Source organism: Chiloscyllium punctatum, chromosome 27 (genome assembly GCF_047496795.1).
Source record: "Chiloscyllium punctatum isolate Juve2018m chromosome 27, sChiPun1.3, whole genome shotgun sequence".
Taxonomy (NCBI): Eukaryota; Metazoa; Chordata; class Chondrichthyes; order Orectolobiformes; family Hemiscylliidae; genus Chiloscyllium; species Chiloscyllium punctatum.
Window position 1 is genome coordinate 36633031 of NC_092765.1, and position 16820 is coordinate 36649850.

Sequence of the window (16820 nt, forward strand, 5' to 3'; positions counted from 1 at the left end):
GGTTGGACCGAAGGATCTGTTTCCATGCCGTACATCTCTATGACTCTATGATGTCAGAAATGTTTATCCCAACTCAAAGACAAAAGCGACAAGTGAATTTCTTCAGAAACATATTTCTTTCTCTCGTCTCCACAGAGAGGCAATAGCTCCATCAAGACTGATATCCCATCACAGAGTCACCCTTTATTTACATCTACATAGTGCTTGACACTGATCCAGCTCTCTCAGAGCCAGTTCTCAGAGTGAATCGAGCCTCTGACACTCCTATTTATATCTGCTAGCCAGGGTTCTTTCATTGGGTCAAATTAACAGTCCCAATAAGAGAACTCCTATTCTCTGAGGTCAACCTGGCTGACATTGTTACAATAACAACACACACCATAGGGAGTGGTGAGAACAGGAAATGTCCTGGCCAAGAAATAACTTCCCATGAAGTTAATGAACCTGAAGTGTCAGATCCATGTTAGTGCCCAGGTATTGGGTTCAATGTAGGGAGAAAGTTCATTTGATTCGTGAAAATCTAATGATTGACGTGAAAACCAGGGTCAGGTAGAGTGTGACATTTTTCATTGTTGACATGGCCACTCTGCTTCATGATTTATCTCCTGGCTTTCTGAGAAGGTATCCCCTCTATTCAGCAAAGCAAGCAGAGTCCATTCACTGGAGTTGTTCAACACCACAAACTGGGTGCTTAACTTACCTCCTGCCCAATATGGCACATGAACCTTAATTGGATGTGCAATTTCATGATGTATTTGATTGTTGGGTTCCTGCCTTGCTTTGAAAATTCAACCCCCTGTCAGAACTGATTTTACATTCCTAAACTTTGCATTCTGCCACCTAGCCATTTTCCTGCCAAATTCTTTTTAGTTACTATCTTTACTACAGAACATGACTTGGATTTCAACATATTTCAACATACAAAATTATTCATTGATTTTCTTATGGAATTTTGCTCAGGTTCAAAGGTTTATACAAATTTCCAGTAGTGATTAAATAAATAGACCAATGTATACTTAAATCTGTTAAACTGATCACCTGCTTAGCACATGGGGTAAAGATATTACTATTAACAGTTGCAATATATATTTAAGCACTTTCAATGAATCATAAACACATATTTAGCTATATGACAGTGAAGAAAACAATACTATTAGATGGCAAATACATATATTTGTTTAAAATTCTGTTTTGTAAATGATGAATGTATTTCAGAAATAAGTGATATTGAGGAAGCAACAATGGTATCCAGTAAGTGAATAAATATTCTGAAATAGATTAAGACAGACAGAGGGGTATTCATCTTAATCGTACATCCTTGAGTCTGAGATTTTGGAAGGTAGTCTTGGTAAAAAGCTTGCTCTTTAAAGAATCAACAGAAAATGAATAATTTAATCTTGTTATTGAGCTAAGTGGTATGGATCCAGTAAAGTAATGCACTTTCATCTTATCTCTTTCTCAAGCTCTCTTCAACATCACATTGCTGACATCTTTACAATAGTAATCATCAGTGAAGGCTTTAATTTTTCAGTGTTTGTTGAATCATCTTCTTTAAGTTTATTCCCTCAGAACTTGTATGAAAGTCATAAATTCCATTGAAGAATCTCATTGGTATCATTTTTCTGCTCATTGTTAGTCAGTATTTGGCATAGGAACAGACAGTTAAGCAAATGTCAGTTTCACTATTTTATTGTAATATGATAGCATTTTCAGCACATTCAGAATGTCACCATTTTAAAAGAATCAACAGTTAGAAACAGTAAACTGAAGAATAAGACAGACACAGCATATCTGCCACATCTTAAGCCATTAAACAATCATATTGATTAACTATTTGAATAAGTGGTGTTCATTGTGCTGACACACAGTATCTAATGCAACTTCCAGAAAGTTCTAATATGGTATTTATGAGGGATACAACATCTGGCTCCAAATCAGACAAAGATAAGCCAAAGTGTACATCTTTAAAAGTTGCATTTGGGATATTAAACTAATGAAACAATTGTCCTCTCATAATGTGTGAAAAAAAGCACATGCATTTTTGTGAAATAAATCATCATAACAGTAATTTTTCCTGTATTTGAACCTGATCTGAGCTTTATTAAATTGCTCCCTCACTTTGCTTATTCCCATTTTGCAGCAGTTTTGTTCCTAGTTTACATAATGCTTTTAATTCAGACAATATCCCAAAACATTATATTTACTGTTGAATTTCCTTCCTAAACCATGATTAATTTTGATTAACAGATGTCTGGTGAATTTTCTCTCGTCTCAGTATGACCAAACAATGCACTTCGGTTGCAAGCAAAGTAACAAAACATCTGGCAGCATATGGCTTGTGTATAATTCAGATCTCAGTAGCTCTCCCTGTATAAATTAATCACAGTCACCTAAACTACCATTTCCTTTCAGAAAAAAGGAATCAGTGTTTCCATTCATTTTCATTTGGCACACAAAATGTATTTAAAGTTTAGAAACAAAACCAGAATGATGCCAATTAATAAAACTTGGTTAGTTTGCTTGTGCATACACAAGATGATGTGAACAAGGAACACGTCCATCAGAAGGAAAAGGGCAAATGATTGTGATCCAGACACATCAATACAGCTCATCTCTTCTATTCATGGCACTCACATTCCATCATGGTGGGCATGGATTGTTCATCACTTAAATTTTGGATTTGTACACAGATTGCTTTTGTTCTCTCAAAATATACTGTCAGTGACTGATATTTGCATTGTAATTTTGAAGTTTGAAGGTTGTTTGAAATGAAATTCTGGGAAAACTGAAGAGTTGCTTTGGAGTGAAATGCATCTTTTCCTACTATATTCTTGGAAAACAGGTGACAAGAAAATCTGGCAGTCAAAGTGAAAATGTGAACATGGGATTCTTGCGATTCAATGCAGTCTCCAATTGGTGGCTCCTTCCAGGTGAAACCAAATCTGTTAAGGTTACAAGTTCTGTCGCAGTCTGAGAAAATACTTAGCTCAAAATACAATGAACTTCAGAAATATCAAGTCCTTGTTGGAATGCTACTTACCTCTTTTCCTTTTGATATTTTGGGAGAGTAACCAAACTTTCATTAAATGATCTTCCAAGCTACTACCATATTCTTTTTGGTAGCATCATTTAAAAAGGAACAAGGCAATACGTGCTTTTCATACCACAGCATCTGATCACAGTAATATTTGAAGACTAAAGATCATTGGCACTGTATTAGAACTTTTGCTCTTCAATGCATGACTTTTCATGAATGTGTCATGAGTAGATTGTACTTTCAACATTCACCAATTCAAAAAGCAAAATCCCCTTTGTGCTCAAAGGCATGAAAAACATAGGACCTCTGTATAAACAATAATTTCTCCCGAATTGCTTTTTGAATGACTTTAAACTCATTATTGCAGCAGCACAACATGTATCTTCACCAATGATTTTAAGAATAGTACTTACCCTCATAGACTGCTCTAAAGCCTTGAGCACTCACTGCATAATCACTGAGAAGCCACAGAGTGAGAACAGAACTTGAACTCACAATCGGAGGAGGAAGCTGAAATCCGGTCAACCTACAAAAAAAGATGAAAAGAAAATTAAACATTAAAAAAAAGCATGGGGATTAAAATTGTAATACTTCACTTTTCAAAATAGATCAGTATCTGATCATAAAGGTAATCAAACAGAAAGCTGCATAATTTAAATTAGAATTTGAGTTCTTTCAATTTAAGTTTGAAGAAACACAAGCTAACATCGGCTCAGTCTTGGTACCCATGAATGATTCCCAAGAAAAATACTCCATTAATTTTGTAGTACCTGTTTAAACTAGACACATGTTTGACTGCTAAACTGATCATTTTTCACACCCATTTTACATCAGAAATACATACAAAAACATGTAAAATCATATCCCCTAGAACTGATCAACATTTAAATCAAAATTTATTTCAAAATCCAAACTGCTGAGAGTGTTCCTTTATTTGAAATTTCCAGCTGTGGCCATTCATGGAAGTATTGACATCAAATTGTGCACAATGTCTGTAACTGCTGCAGTTCAGGTGATATGCATTAAGACATTTGCAACCAAAAGAGAAGTGTTACTTTTCCAATTGACTACCTCAGTCCAACATATTATATGGGTCACTCAACAGAGCACACAGTAGAATGATTTTGACTGCTTTTGTCCTCTATCCATAACTCTTTCCCTTAGGGCTGCTCCATGTGACTTCAAGTTGTTTACCCAAGTCAAGCTCCCATGCAGCCTGTCAAGTGCACACTCTAGGAGAAAGTGAGGACTGCAGGTGCTGGAGATCAGAGCTGAAAAATATTCTGCACTTCTTGATTCCTTTGATTCCTCGAATCCCAAGCTGAGAACAATCATTACAGGATGTTTTGCAAGCGCAATCCATCTCGCGCTGATAATTCATTTTTCACAACATTCTGACTGAGATCAGAGTGCTATCACTCAGCCAAGGTTAACAATGTGGAAAATATATTAGATTTATAATACACAATTACTACAGAGATTTTTTTTTAGAAAAATTGGAGACTGTAAGTGAAAGCTATTTCAAAAATTGACTGAGAAAAAAAAATGAATACCAGTCTCCACATTGTCTGGATTTCTGGTGCTTGGTGAAGAAATAACATTCACTTTTGACCTTGAATAAAGTAAGAGCTCGATATCAAGAACAGGCTTTATCCATTTCAACATCACATTGTGTCGGTATGAATATTACTTGCCACTTTTCAACCCAAGTATGAGAGTTATTCAAGTATTACCATATGCAGGCACAGACTGCTTCAGTATCTGACACATTGCAAATGTTATTGAATACTGTGCAATTTCCAGACACCACCAGTTCCAGCCTTACGTTGGAGGGAAGATCCTAGATAAAGCAATTGAAACTGGTGGGGCTTAAGACATGAGCCAGTGGATCTCCTGTAACAATGTCCCAGGATGGAGAGGATTGGCCTCCAACAACCACAACTATCTCCTTTTGTGCTCGTGTTGGTTCCAATGGTGGCCTCAATACCTGGTTCCTATTGATTTCAAATGTTGTTGCTGCTTCATGTTTGGTACCAGTTAAAGTGCTACCTTTATGTGTAACCACTTTCTCCATGTTTGGACAAAGGTTATTATGTGTTTGGGTCTGCAAGGTCTTAGCCAAACTGTATCTCAGGTTATTTCAATCAAAATGATCTTAGTATGTATTTAGAAGTGAAATATTGCTATTGAAGCAATGCTCATAGCTCATTAAGAGAGCTTGAGAGCTGCAGTCCTCATTTACTTGCCTTCTCTTTGGTGAATGAGGTCTCAAATAGAGAAACTCAATATAGTCAAAATCTTCAAGTTAACAGCCCTTTCAATTTTCAAGTTATATGATTTAAACTACTACAATTAGTCAGGTGAGTGTGCACCATGGCGGAATCAAGCATATTTACAGTTATTAATCTTGAACAATAATTGTATTGTATTAACTCACATGGACAATGATAATTTCATTATTGAAAAACAGTCATAAAAAATTAAGTCAGATAATTATGAGGAAATTGCAAAATTCCAAACAATGACCATCTCAGAACATATGAACAACCTTTGGACACTGTTCGTTTTTTGAATTAGATTCTCAGAAACTGAAGAAATGTATTGCATGAGGGCAGATAGTGAAAGAAAGAAAACATAATTTATAGTTCCAAGAGCAGGTAAGGATGTATTAAAAAGTATTGGTGAAACTTAGTCACAGATAAAAGCACCCTCCCATATTGTCCAGACGCAATAGTGAGTGCATACACTTCAAGCACACAAAGCACCATCACTGCTCACTGCTCCTATGTCTAACTTACTTTCTGACCAAAACAATGTAATTATTGGAACTTTTATGAGATAACTGTGAAGGTGACACCTGCTGCATTCAAGGGATGTGTGCAACACACATAAAATATAATAAATTTTAATTGAAAAAGCCATATTGGTTTTCTGAAAATGCTCTTTACATATCTGAACCTACAATGATCGTACAAATGTTCATTGCCTGTCTTTAACTATTTTAATTGAAAAAAAATCTCATTCTGCCAAAGACAATCAAAAGACCATTGTATCACAGCCAAAGCCATGGCTAGAAAGTGATGTTGAATTAATTCCATGTTGTATGAATCCAACAGATACGTTCACAGAAGCTGCATATTTCCCTTCTGACTGTATCCCAATGTATATTGTAACTCAACTCGAATGTAATTTAGTTTTAAACTTACATTTGGCAAATCAAAATTAAGATTTCTGCTGTTGTCACTTGTACAGATCCTTGGGTAACAAAATCAAACAGTGCTAATTTGACTTATTTGAAATCCTGCTGTACCTGCTTTAGATATCAGCAACAGCAGACCTTGTGAAAATACTGTTCATTCCACATTACTCTGTCTGTTGCTCGTAGATCATATTCAAATATTTAGAAATATCTGAGCAAGAACTGAGTAGAGTAAGGACAGTTTCTCCTGGATATATATTCTCTTTGTAGCATTATTTTCCAGTTAATTTAAGGCTATCATGTATACAAAAGGGAGTTTCCAACTTCAGTTGAGCATTTTACTGATTCTGTGTGCACCATATTGTGTAACATAGTTAAGAAGTCATTTGGCTGGTTTTTCACATGAAGAGGGGAATTTCAGTCATATTACCTTGTACCAGTGGACGAGAAAGCTGCCTGATGCACAGTGTAACAAAACACAACCTTATTGTTTCCCTTTGCAAGTCTGTCTCTGAGAATTAACCCTTGAGCAGTATTGCCCAAAAATACATGCAAAATGGATGCAAAATGTTCTAGTCCTCAGATGCAGAACTTTATTTGATAGATGAAAATCAATCATTTCCACCCCACCTGCTGTGACAGAACAGAATAAATTCAGTTGTTATGTCTTAATATAGTTTGGTTGTACTTCAGACAGTCACCCATACAATCTAGGTTGCCATTCAACAGCATTTGCAGCATTCAGGGAGCCCCATACTGTTTGAGCTGCCTTTTGTTTTCTTTTGGATGAGACATTAAACTGAGATCCTATCTGCAGTAACAGTTGGACACAAAAGGACTATTGATGTAGGAGCAGGAAGATGACCCACTGCTGGAGTTGCTCTCATTCCAATCATGTAGCTCAGAGTCAAAATCAAATAAGGGAAATTGAACTACTTTGGACAATGGAGCAGAAAAGTTTAGAACAGATCTGTATCTGATTGTTTCAAAGGATACAGGAGTTCAAGAGAGATGATAAAGGCTAATGCACTATGGTAATATTTTTGACATTAGAGCAATTCCACTGCTCAGTTAGATCGAGCCATTCAGCACAGAAGCGGACCCTTCAGGCCAACCACTCCATACTGACCATAATCCCAAACTAAACTACTCCTACCTGCCTGTGCTTGGCACAAATCCCTCCAAACCTTTCCTATTCATGAACTTATCTAAATCTCCAATACTGTGGTCCTGTATTAGTTTTGTTATACAACTGTTTCTAAACATTCAGTAACAAAATAGTGGTTGATATCTTATTAGATATGCATGCTGTTGGATAAGTGGCATTACTCTGCAATACTGAGGCAAAGCCTCTATTTTGCTGCACAGCAAAAAGATTAATTGAACATTCTTAAAATGAGTAGTCAGGTTAAATTAATTCTGGTACTGCACACCAACTGTAGAGTGTATCAAAGGAAAAAAAGTGCAATATAATGATTTGTTTTTATTTTTACTGCAATAATGATGTTAGAATAGTTCATACTCTGATTAAAAATCTGGTCATATTAACAAAAGGGAATCAATCCACAATCATGGCTAGTTTCAAACAGTCCCACAAATCGGTGAATTGACATATAAAGTTAAAGTCAATGTTGTATTTCAAAAATCAACACTCTTCAATATTCAAGATGAATGATCTGATTTAGCTCAAATATATGCTTTAATTTCTGAAACCCTGAACTACATTATTATCTTTAAGTTCATCCTTTGTGTTGGCTATCGGTCACTTCCTGGTTTCCCAACAATGATTTAATATTACAGAATCACAGAACTGTTACAATAGAGAAAGGGACCATTTGCTCACTGCGCTTGCACTGACTCTCCAACTGAGCAATTCACCTAATGCAATTCCCTTGTCCTGCCCTATAACTTTGGACATTCTTCCTTTCCAGGTAACAGTCTAATTCCCTTTTGAATGACTCAATTAAGTGTGCCTCCACCATACTCATGCATGTATAATCCAAATCTTAGCATGAGAAAAATTTCCTTCATGTAACTTTAAGAACAGGTGAAGAGAGGTCAAATGACTCCTTTTTAATTCTCACTTAATCAGTCACAATAAATATCCTGTTCTTATTTGTCTTTAGCACAAAATTACCAGACTTCAACTAAACTTAGTTAACCAGATCAAAAATAAAGGAATGCGATATCGAAGCTTTTCTTTTGCAAAAGAGACTGGAGTGCTTTTTATTTAAATAACAAAATTGCAATATAAAGACACACACCAAAGTTAGGTCATGAGCTTGCTTGTAAAGAATGTGTGACGAGAAGGGGTTTCTCATACAGACAGGAGGCCAAAAAATTTCAGTTCACTGTTTCTTTACACCTTTTGAATTGTGAGAGTGAAATCAGCATCTCAACTGTTTAACTGTTTAATCCCTGGAATGGTGAAGCTTGCAGATAAACTTGACTTCACAGAGGAATTGGGTTTTTTTTCCACCAGTACTGTACTATGAAGTTGTGGGTGTACTGTACCTTTAAGAAAGTTAAAAGCTAGAAGAATTACTTGACAGCACCAAGTGTTCTGAAAAAAAACGTAACATTTGGTAGAACAACTCAATTGGTTGGTTGCCTGGAGACAAAAATCAATTCAAATTCAGTCAATCAGTTGAATTTATACTCCAAAATACCAACCTCCAATCAAGTTTTAATTTAGTAAATTGACAATATTTTAAAAAAGCAATGAAACAATCATATGTTTTGGGGTATAAGACCAGGGAAAATTGAACAAATGGGAGGAGAACTGTCAAACCACCAGCTTATAAAGACTGCCTGAAAAACAGCTCTCTTAAAGGTACCTTTATCGATCAGTAATCTGTGAAGCTGAATCCCCAAGAAGAAAAGACAGGAATACAGAGAAGAATCAAAAGCTGCCTGGATTTGCGATAAGAAGTTTTGTCATGTAAATCTTAATTGGGATTGTTAATAGGACCAGTAGTGTAGAGGGGAAGGCAAAAGATAGGTTGAGGAAGGAGTTGTTAGTTCATTTTTCTCTGTTATACTTTAAGAAATAAAGTTGTTAATTTTTACTTCAAATAGCTCTTGGCCTCTCGAATTTTCACAGCTTACTGAATGGGATAAATCTTCTGTGGTTGCTGGTTTAAATTAAGCAGAAGGGTTTACCCTGTGTTGTAACAACTGGTTTGCTAAGATTGAAGCTTGGAGGGAAGAGCTTTCTACAACCTTGCTGTGTCCAGAATATGTGTTTTTCTCTCTCTTTGCTGTTCAAGCAAGCTACTCAAATATAGGTCATTTGAATATTTCCAGTCTACTACTGGATTAGTGGTGCTGGAAGAGCACAGCAATTCAGGCAGCATCCAACGAGCAGTGAAATCGACGTTTCGGGCAAAAGCCCTTCATCAGGAATAAAGGCAGTGAGCCTGAAGCGTGGAGAGATAAGCGAGAGGAGGATTTCCAGTCTAGTCCATTGTCTTTTCCAAACTTAATACTCTGCAATTTACTTTTCATCTGCAACATGGGATATTATCATGCAGGTGGGAAAAAAGTGGGAGATGTAAATCATAATATACCTTATTGAGTTCAGTACTTCTTGGCTAAAATACTAACTTCAAGATAGCTGTGTTTTATCTATCCCATGTCGGTTGTCTGAACAGAAGCCATTTTAGGTCAGCAATGTCCTGTTTTCAAAAACATTTTTAGTTCATGGATATCTCTGGTATTAAAGTAAAATGATGCAAGTCACATAATAATAGTCACTTCTCACTTTTATTGCAACAATTTGTTTTACTTTTGCCAATTACTTTATGCCTGTGCCATCTCTCTCAAAGCTTTCACAAGTGGAAACAATTTTTACCTATCTACTTTGCATTGACTCCTTGGGAGGAATATTATGAGTGTCTGAGTGACATGGTCTATGGAAGATGTATGGCAGAAGCAGGACAGAATTCCCAGCATGTTCACCTCTATTTCAAGATCATCGCACTCTATCTTTTAAGTTTTTTATTAATGGTGTGATGAGATTCTCACCAGCCAGCAGTGAATTGCTAACTAGCAGTGATTAACATTTGCTGATGACCCAATTCATAAACAGTCCAGTTGCAATCTTACAAAACTCATCCAACAAATTAGACATCAAGAAAACTCAATAAAGAAATCAGAGCCGGTATCCGGTAAATACAGCTCACGACTTGCTCCAAAGGGCCTCCATGTTAGACACTGGGTACCAATGTCCCAGGGCACAGTCCATGGACATTGATCATATCACTCCTTGTCCATTGACACTGCATCCAACTTGTGCCAGTCTCAAGGAAACTTCCATGACACATCTCTGTTATAGGATGCATCTGCACTTTGATGCTGTATTGTGGGCTGTACCAGAAATGATCGTTGTAATGAAGCTATAGGAACACTGCCTGCTTAGTGACATGCTCAGTCGCAAGCTGAGTGTCAGTCTACATCTTGGAGTTCTATGCCCATTGTATTAGCAAAGTTAGCCACCAATTTCCCCTTGAATGTCATGGTCTGGGGAAAATGTCAACAACATGTGCTGGGTGGCACTACAGCCTGGTGCTTGCACCAATGATGCAGCAAAATCTTGGATATCTGGTGAGTAGCAAGTTATTATAGGATTGGCACATGGTAAGGTGGAGTAGAAACCAGATGTGATGCCTACATGATAGGGGAGAGAATGATGATTAACGTGTGAGTTTAGTAAGGGCCAGTAAAAAAAAACTCCTTCAGTCTCATGCTGACAACCATACTATCAAACTTGATACAATGTGGACGTGGCTAAAAACCCATAAGATTAAGCCCCTTGTAATTCTGAATATCCCTCAGTCTTTTCTTCTCTAAGATAAACTGTCCCAACTTCTCCACTTCCTCTACATAGCTGCACCTTCTCTGGAACCAGTCTTGTGAATCCTGACAGTTTACACACACACACACACACACACATATACAAATGTTAAGTATTAAATATTACTGTTTCAAAATAAAATGAAAGTTTAGAATAAGTTGGGCTTTATTTTAGGTTTCCTTGACCTGGCAAAATATTTTTTTAAAATCAATAATCCAAACACTGTCAAAGAAATCACCTTTATACTATACTTGAGCTTTGACAAAGGGTCAGTTAGACTCGAAACGTCAGCTCTTTTCTCTCCTTACAGATGCTGCCAGACCTGCTGAAATTTTCCAGCATTTTCTCTTTTGGTTTCACCTTTATACTATGTTAATTTTAAAAAAAAACTTAGTTTACAAAAATAAATAACTTTTAACTAGAAGTAAGATAGAATTATTATTTGACCATTAGGGCATGAAATGGAGGCCAATGAAAATGAGGAAGAAATCTCGCCACTGGCAGTAGTCATACCCAACATAAAATAAGGTTTATGATGTTGTTAGAGGCCTCAGTTCGAGCACATTATTTGCAATCATTCCTCAGGACTGTGTCCTCACCCAAACCACCTTCAGTTGCTTTGCCAATGCTACTCTATAAATTAAAAAGTCAGAAGGTGGGCGGCACAGTGGTTAGCACTGCTGCCTCACAGCACCAGAGACCCGGGTTCAATTCCCGCCTCAGGCAACGGTCTGTGTGGAGTTTGCACATTCTCCTCGTGTCTGCATGGGTTTCCTCTGGGTGCTCCAGTTTCCTCCAAAAGTCGAAAAATGTGCAGGCTAAATTGCTCGCAGTGTTCGGTGAAGGGCTAAGTGTAGGGGAATGGGTCTGGGTGGGTTGCTGTTCGGAGGGTCGGTGTGGACTTGCTGGGCCGAAGGGCCTGTTTCCACACTGTAAGTAATCTAAGTTGGAGGGCTTGTTAATCATTCCATTGGAGTACATTTCTATTTACAATTCCTGAATTAAGTGCAGCAAGACTGTTATTTAGCCAATAGTTGCTGAATAAAATTTACACCACATGTGTGTCAGGCAATGACTACCTGGAAAAACTTCAATACTTCCCTGTGACAACTCTTATTGTCTAGGTCAGTCATCATTGGCCTGTACCAAAACAATTACATTTGGTAAAAGAGTAGGTCAGTGGGTGGCAGTTCTGTACATGACACACTTCCTGCCTTCGACAAGGCCCAAGCCAAGAGTAAGATGGAATGGTCTCATTGCCCTGGGTGACTGCAACTCCAACAATATTGAAGAGCCTTGATATTATCCAGGATGAAACAGCCTGATTGATCAGCTCCCCATACACCACCATAAACATTCATTCCCTCCACCAATAGATGTAGAATGCACGCCTGTAGCGAAGTTTTTGAACAGAGCGATTACCACTTTTATTTAGATGGACAAGGGCAGTCAAGAGAAAAAACTGAAAATACTTGATCATTCTTTCAGTTTTAATTAATCAAAATCTAGGAGACCTCATATAGGGTACTGTGGCAGTACTTCACCACATGGACTGCAGAGGTTCAAGCTAGTCGTTCACCATCATCTTCTCGAGGGAAATTAGGGATGGACAATAAAAACAGCCTTGTCAGTGGCACTTGCATCCTGTGAAGGAATTAAGTAAAACCCAATAAAAACTGTTTAGCTATTGATGTTAATGTTGGCATTAATTTTATGGAGGAACTCTCACAATGAATCAACATGATTCCAGTGAACACATTTAGTAATTAGTTCAGGAGTGTAGCCAGATTTGTTCAAATGTACATTTACGTTGATTACTAAATGACAGATGTTTGCTAGAAATGTACTGGAACCTTAGAGTGTTACAGAACCAGTGTGATACTGCTGGCCTGTGGTTCTATTAATTGTTACTGATTGCCATGCATCTTGACTCATTGGGATATATGTGGAAGCATTTTATACTCTCCTGGATTGTATTAGTTTCTGCAATTCTTCCCAATAAACAAACATAAATCAAATATGATCAAAATAAAACTTAATTTAATCTAAAAGTGTTATGATCAAATGATAAGAAGGAATTGGCTCCCTTCTTTTTAAAGCCCTCTCAATTATTCATGACAAATATTTTCATTTCTTTTTAGCACATGACTATAATACTTCAATTAAATCACAGTTTGCTAGAACATGAACCGGCCAATTAGTAATATTTTCTTGACTTTAAGAGAAAGCCTTATTGTTATCTCTTAACTCTGAGCAAAAACAATAATAACCATGACACTGAAAGCACCCACAGACACTGGCGATAGTTTAAAAGGGAATGTGTACTATACAGACACTGAGAATAAGGGTTAGCACAATTAAATTGTCCTTGGAGTTCCTGAGTGTTAGATTCTTAACCTGATGCCAAAGTTGTTTAACTGTTGGCTTGCATTCTCAACAGTTATGGAATACGTACGGGTCTTTGAGTTCTCAGTAAATAACTGATTTCCCAATTTGCATTTTCACTGGGCACTGTGTTCCAAGATGATAAGACAAATAAGCAAGAAAATTGAGAGACTTTCACATTTGTGTTATAAATTTATTCTTCATTCTCTTTGGTCTACTGCTCAAAAAGTAGTTGTTGAAATATAACTCAGTGTGTATCCTATAGTCTGCCTCTAATGTCTTTCCAAGTTGGCCTACTAGCAGGCAAGACTTTCATCTGCAATGTGTGAAATCATCATACAAAAGTAAATTAAATAAGGAGATACAAGCTTCTTGCTGTTGATTTGATTGTCTACTGTTTTTTTGAGAAAAAATGTAATTTGAGTGCAGGTGGTTTCATTTAGTGCCAGAGTCTCACAAAGCTCAACTCAATCTGTAGTTATGTGACCAGTGCACCCATGTTAGGTCTTGTTTCTTCTTGTCTAAAATCTACTTTGGTCAATAAAAGGGCTCATGTATGACAATTTGACAATGGAACTTCAATAGTTCATATTTATCACTATTGTAACAAGATCAAAACTGAGAATGGACAAAGTTTTAAAGTTAAATGATATACCTTTCAGAGATGAGCAATATATTAAATGTCACTATTCAGGGACTCAGTTTTGCACAATATATATTAATGACTTGAATGAGATAGTCCTGCAAATTTTGCAATAGAAAGAAGTAAGCTTATAGATTGGAAACAGGAAGTTGTAAAAGGCCACTAATGGTCGAAATGAATGACCAAACTAGAGAATAATAAAGCTTCATCACTGCCAAACATGTTGCAGAAACTCTCTGGATTATTGGCCTTTATACAACACAAACTATGGGAAATGGAGTTTAATGTGAGGTCACCTATATTGTATCTAAGATCTGAAATTGGTCTAATTACACAATATTGAGAGACAAGAGACTGAGAAAAAAATAAAGGTCTCAAGGTACATAAATCACATGGAATTTGTGAATCGGTACAAAGTAAGCAGAGAGGCTCTGGAAACACTGAGTTTGATCATAAATGTGTTGGTGTTCAAACTGTAAGCAGGAAATCCTAAAACAGGTTCATAGCAAATAGTTGTTGATTTTGTTTTAAGTTAAATATCTCAGCAATAATGACCAACCCAGCACCATCTGGAAGCTTTAGAAAGGGTTCAGAGGAGATTTACTAGGATGTTGCCAGATATGGCGGGAAGGCCGAGGGACTTGAGGCTGTTTTCGTTAGAGGGAAGAAGGTTGAGAGGTGATTTAATTGAGACATAAGATAATCAGAGGGTTAAATAGGTTGGACAGTGGGAGCCTTTTTCCTAGGATGGTGATGGCTAGCATGACGGGACATAGCTTTCAATTGAGGGGTCATAGATTTAGGATAGATGCCAGAGGTAGTTTCTTTACTCAGAGGGTAGTAGGGGCATGGAACACACTGTCTGCAACAGTGTTAGACTCACCAACTTCAAGGGCATTTAAATGGTCATTGGATAGGCATAGGGATGAGAATGGGATAGTGTAGGTGTGATGGGCTTCAGATCGGTTCCACAGGTTGATGCAACATCGAGGGCCAAAGGGCCTGTACTGCGCTGTAATGTTCTATGTTCTACAATATCTGAAGCTGGGAGTATGTAAAATAAAATGGGTTTCCCACTTCATCACCTTACTGTTGACCACTGACCAGCTCACCATATCATAGGGTGCTTTTGGTGGGTGGTATAGGGACATAGGCAACCTGCCCACTGAGGTCCTTTGGTTGACATTAACTAATGTGAAGGATTCCATCTGTGTCCAACTCAATTTGTCTGTCTGTACAGTATGGTGAGCAGACTGCGAAGGTTTTCTTCAAGTTGTTGGGGGCAGGAAATTGTGTATCCTCCTTTGGGGCACATACCATGGATTCATTTGAGGGTATTTATCCCGTCATCCCCAACAACGCTGTCCCCACACCCAGATCTCTTCAACCTGATCCTCCCCTTTACTTGCTGAGTCTTCTATTTGCGTTTGCTCAAAGTCCCCCAACTTACAGTCCAATATCCATCTGCACTTCTTCCTTGAGACTACCTGGAGACCCAGCAGTGGTCAGTACTCTCTTCTGGGATTAGATTAGATTCCCTACAGTGTGGAAACAGGCCCTTTAGCCCAACAAGTCCACACCGACCCTCCAAAGAGTAACCCACCTAGTTCTATTTCCCTCTGACTAATGCACCTAATACTATAGGCAATTTAGCATGGCCAATTCACCTAACCTGCACATCTTTGTGACTGTGGGAGGAAACTAGAGCACTCGGAGGAAACCCATGCAGACACGGGGAGAATGTACAAATTCCACACAGACAGTCGCCCAAGGCTGGAAACAAACCTGGGACCTTGTTGCTGTGAGGCAGCAGTGCGAACCACTGAGCCACTGTGCCGTACAGCCAATCAGAAGGTCTTTCTGTCCTTAAGGTGCAGAAGTCTGACTCTGATCCAATTAGGTTCCCTATTCCCCAGCAAATCATCAAAGATCCCAACTGACTTTTGGTCCTAGGTTTGTCAAATAATCCTTCCCCACATAAAATCCATTCAAAATGAGTCACGATTAGGAAAATACCATCATGTCTAGTTTTCTCTGCAGATGTAGCGTCATGAAATAGGAAGTGGGCCACTGACCACAGATTATGACAGAAACACATCATTTGAATATTCCTATTAGAATGAAACAATGAAAAATAAGAAACTCAATTGCCCAAATCTCAAGGGAAAGCCGGAATCAGGTGACACGTTATTATGTCCAACAAACATATATTGCATAACTAGACAAAACGTGAGATAATTCTTCTAAATTCCAAGCTCCTCACATGCAGGTCTATAGCTTTCCACAATTTTGCCAAAAAATATGAAGAAATTCTGAAGCAGCAGTGCAATGTACCATAAAACAGTCATAAAAATGTTGATGGATGTTCTCAATGCCTCACTAATAGGTTTTGCTGCTGCTGGGGAAAATAGTAATCAGGACTGCTGAGTGGACCAAGCCAATTAAATTGCAAGCAGGCTGCAGGTTTCAAATCTCTGAATGTAAGTGGCTACCACATGTTGATCTCAAACTGTTGCCAATGGAACAAATATTGTCAAATGAGCGAGAATAAATTTGATTAAAATTTGAAAAAAATTAGATTTTTATTTGATGTGGAGTAATTCAAATTTAAGGAAAATCTGACTTTACAAAATGGAATCTCATCTGCCAAAGAGAGAAACACTATTTACCAATGTGACAGATGCTGCGAGGAATGAGGTGA

At 37.6% G+C, this 16820-nt stretch overlaps 1 protein-coding gene across 1 annotated transcript in view; it reads right to left on the reverse strand.

Moving 5' to 3' along the window:
* Nucleotides 1–16820, reverse strand: part of LOC140453264 (CUB and sushi domain-containing protein 2-like) — a 745905-nt gene that overhangs the window by 470209 nt on the left and 258876 nt on the right. The window contains exon 3 of the mRNA XM_072547824.1: nt 3451–3563. Coding sequence (XP_072403925.1) covers nt 3451–3563 — 113 coding nt within the window. The remainder of the gene's footprint in view (nt 1–3450; nt 3564–16820) is intronic.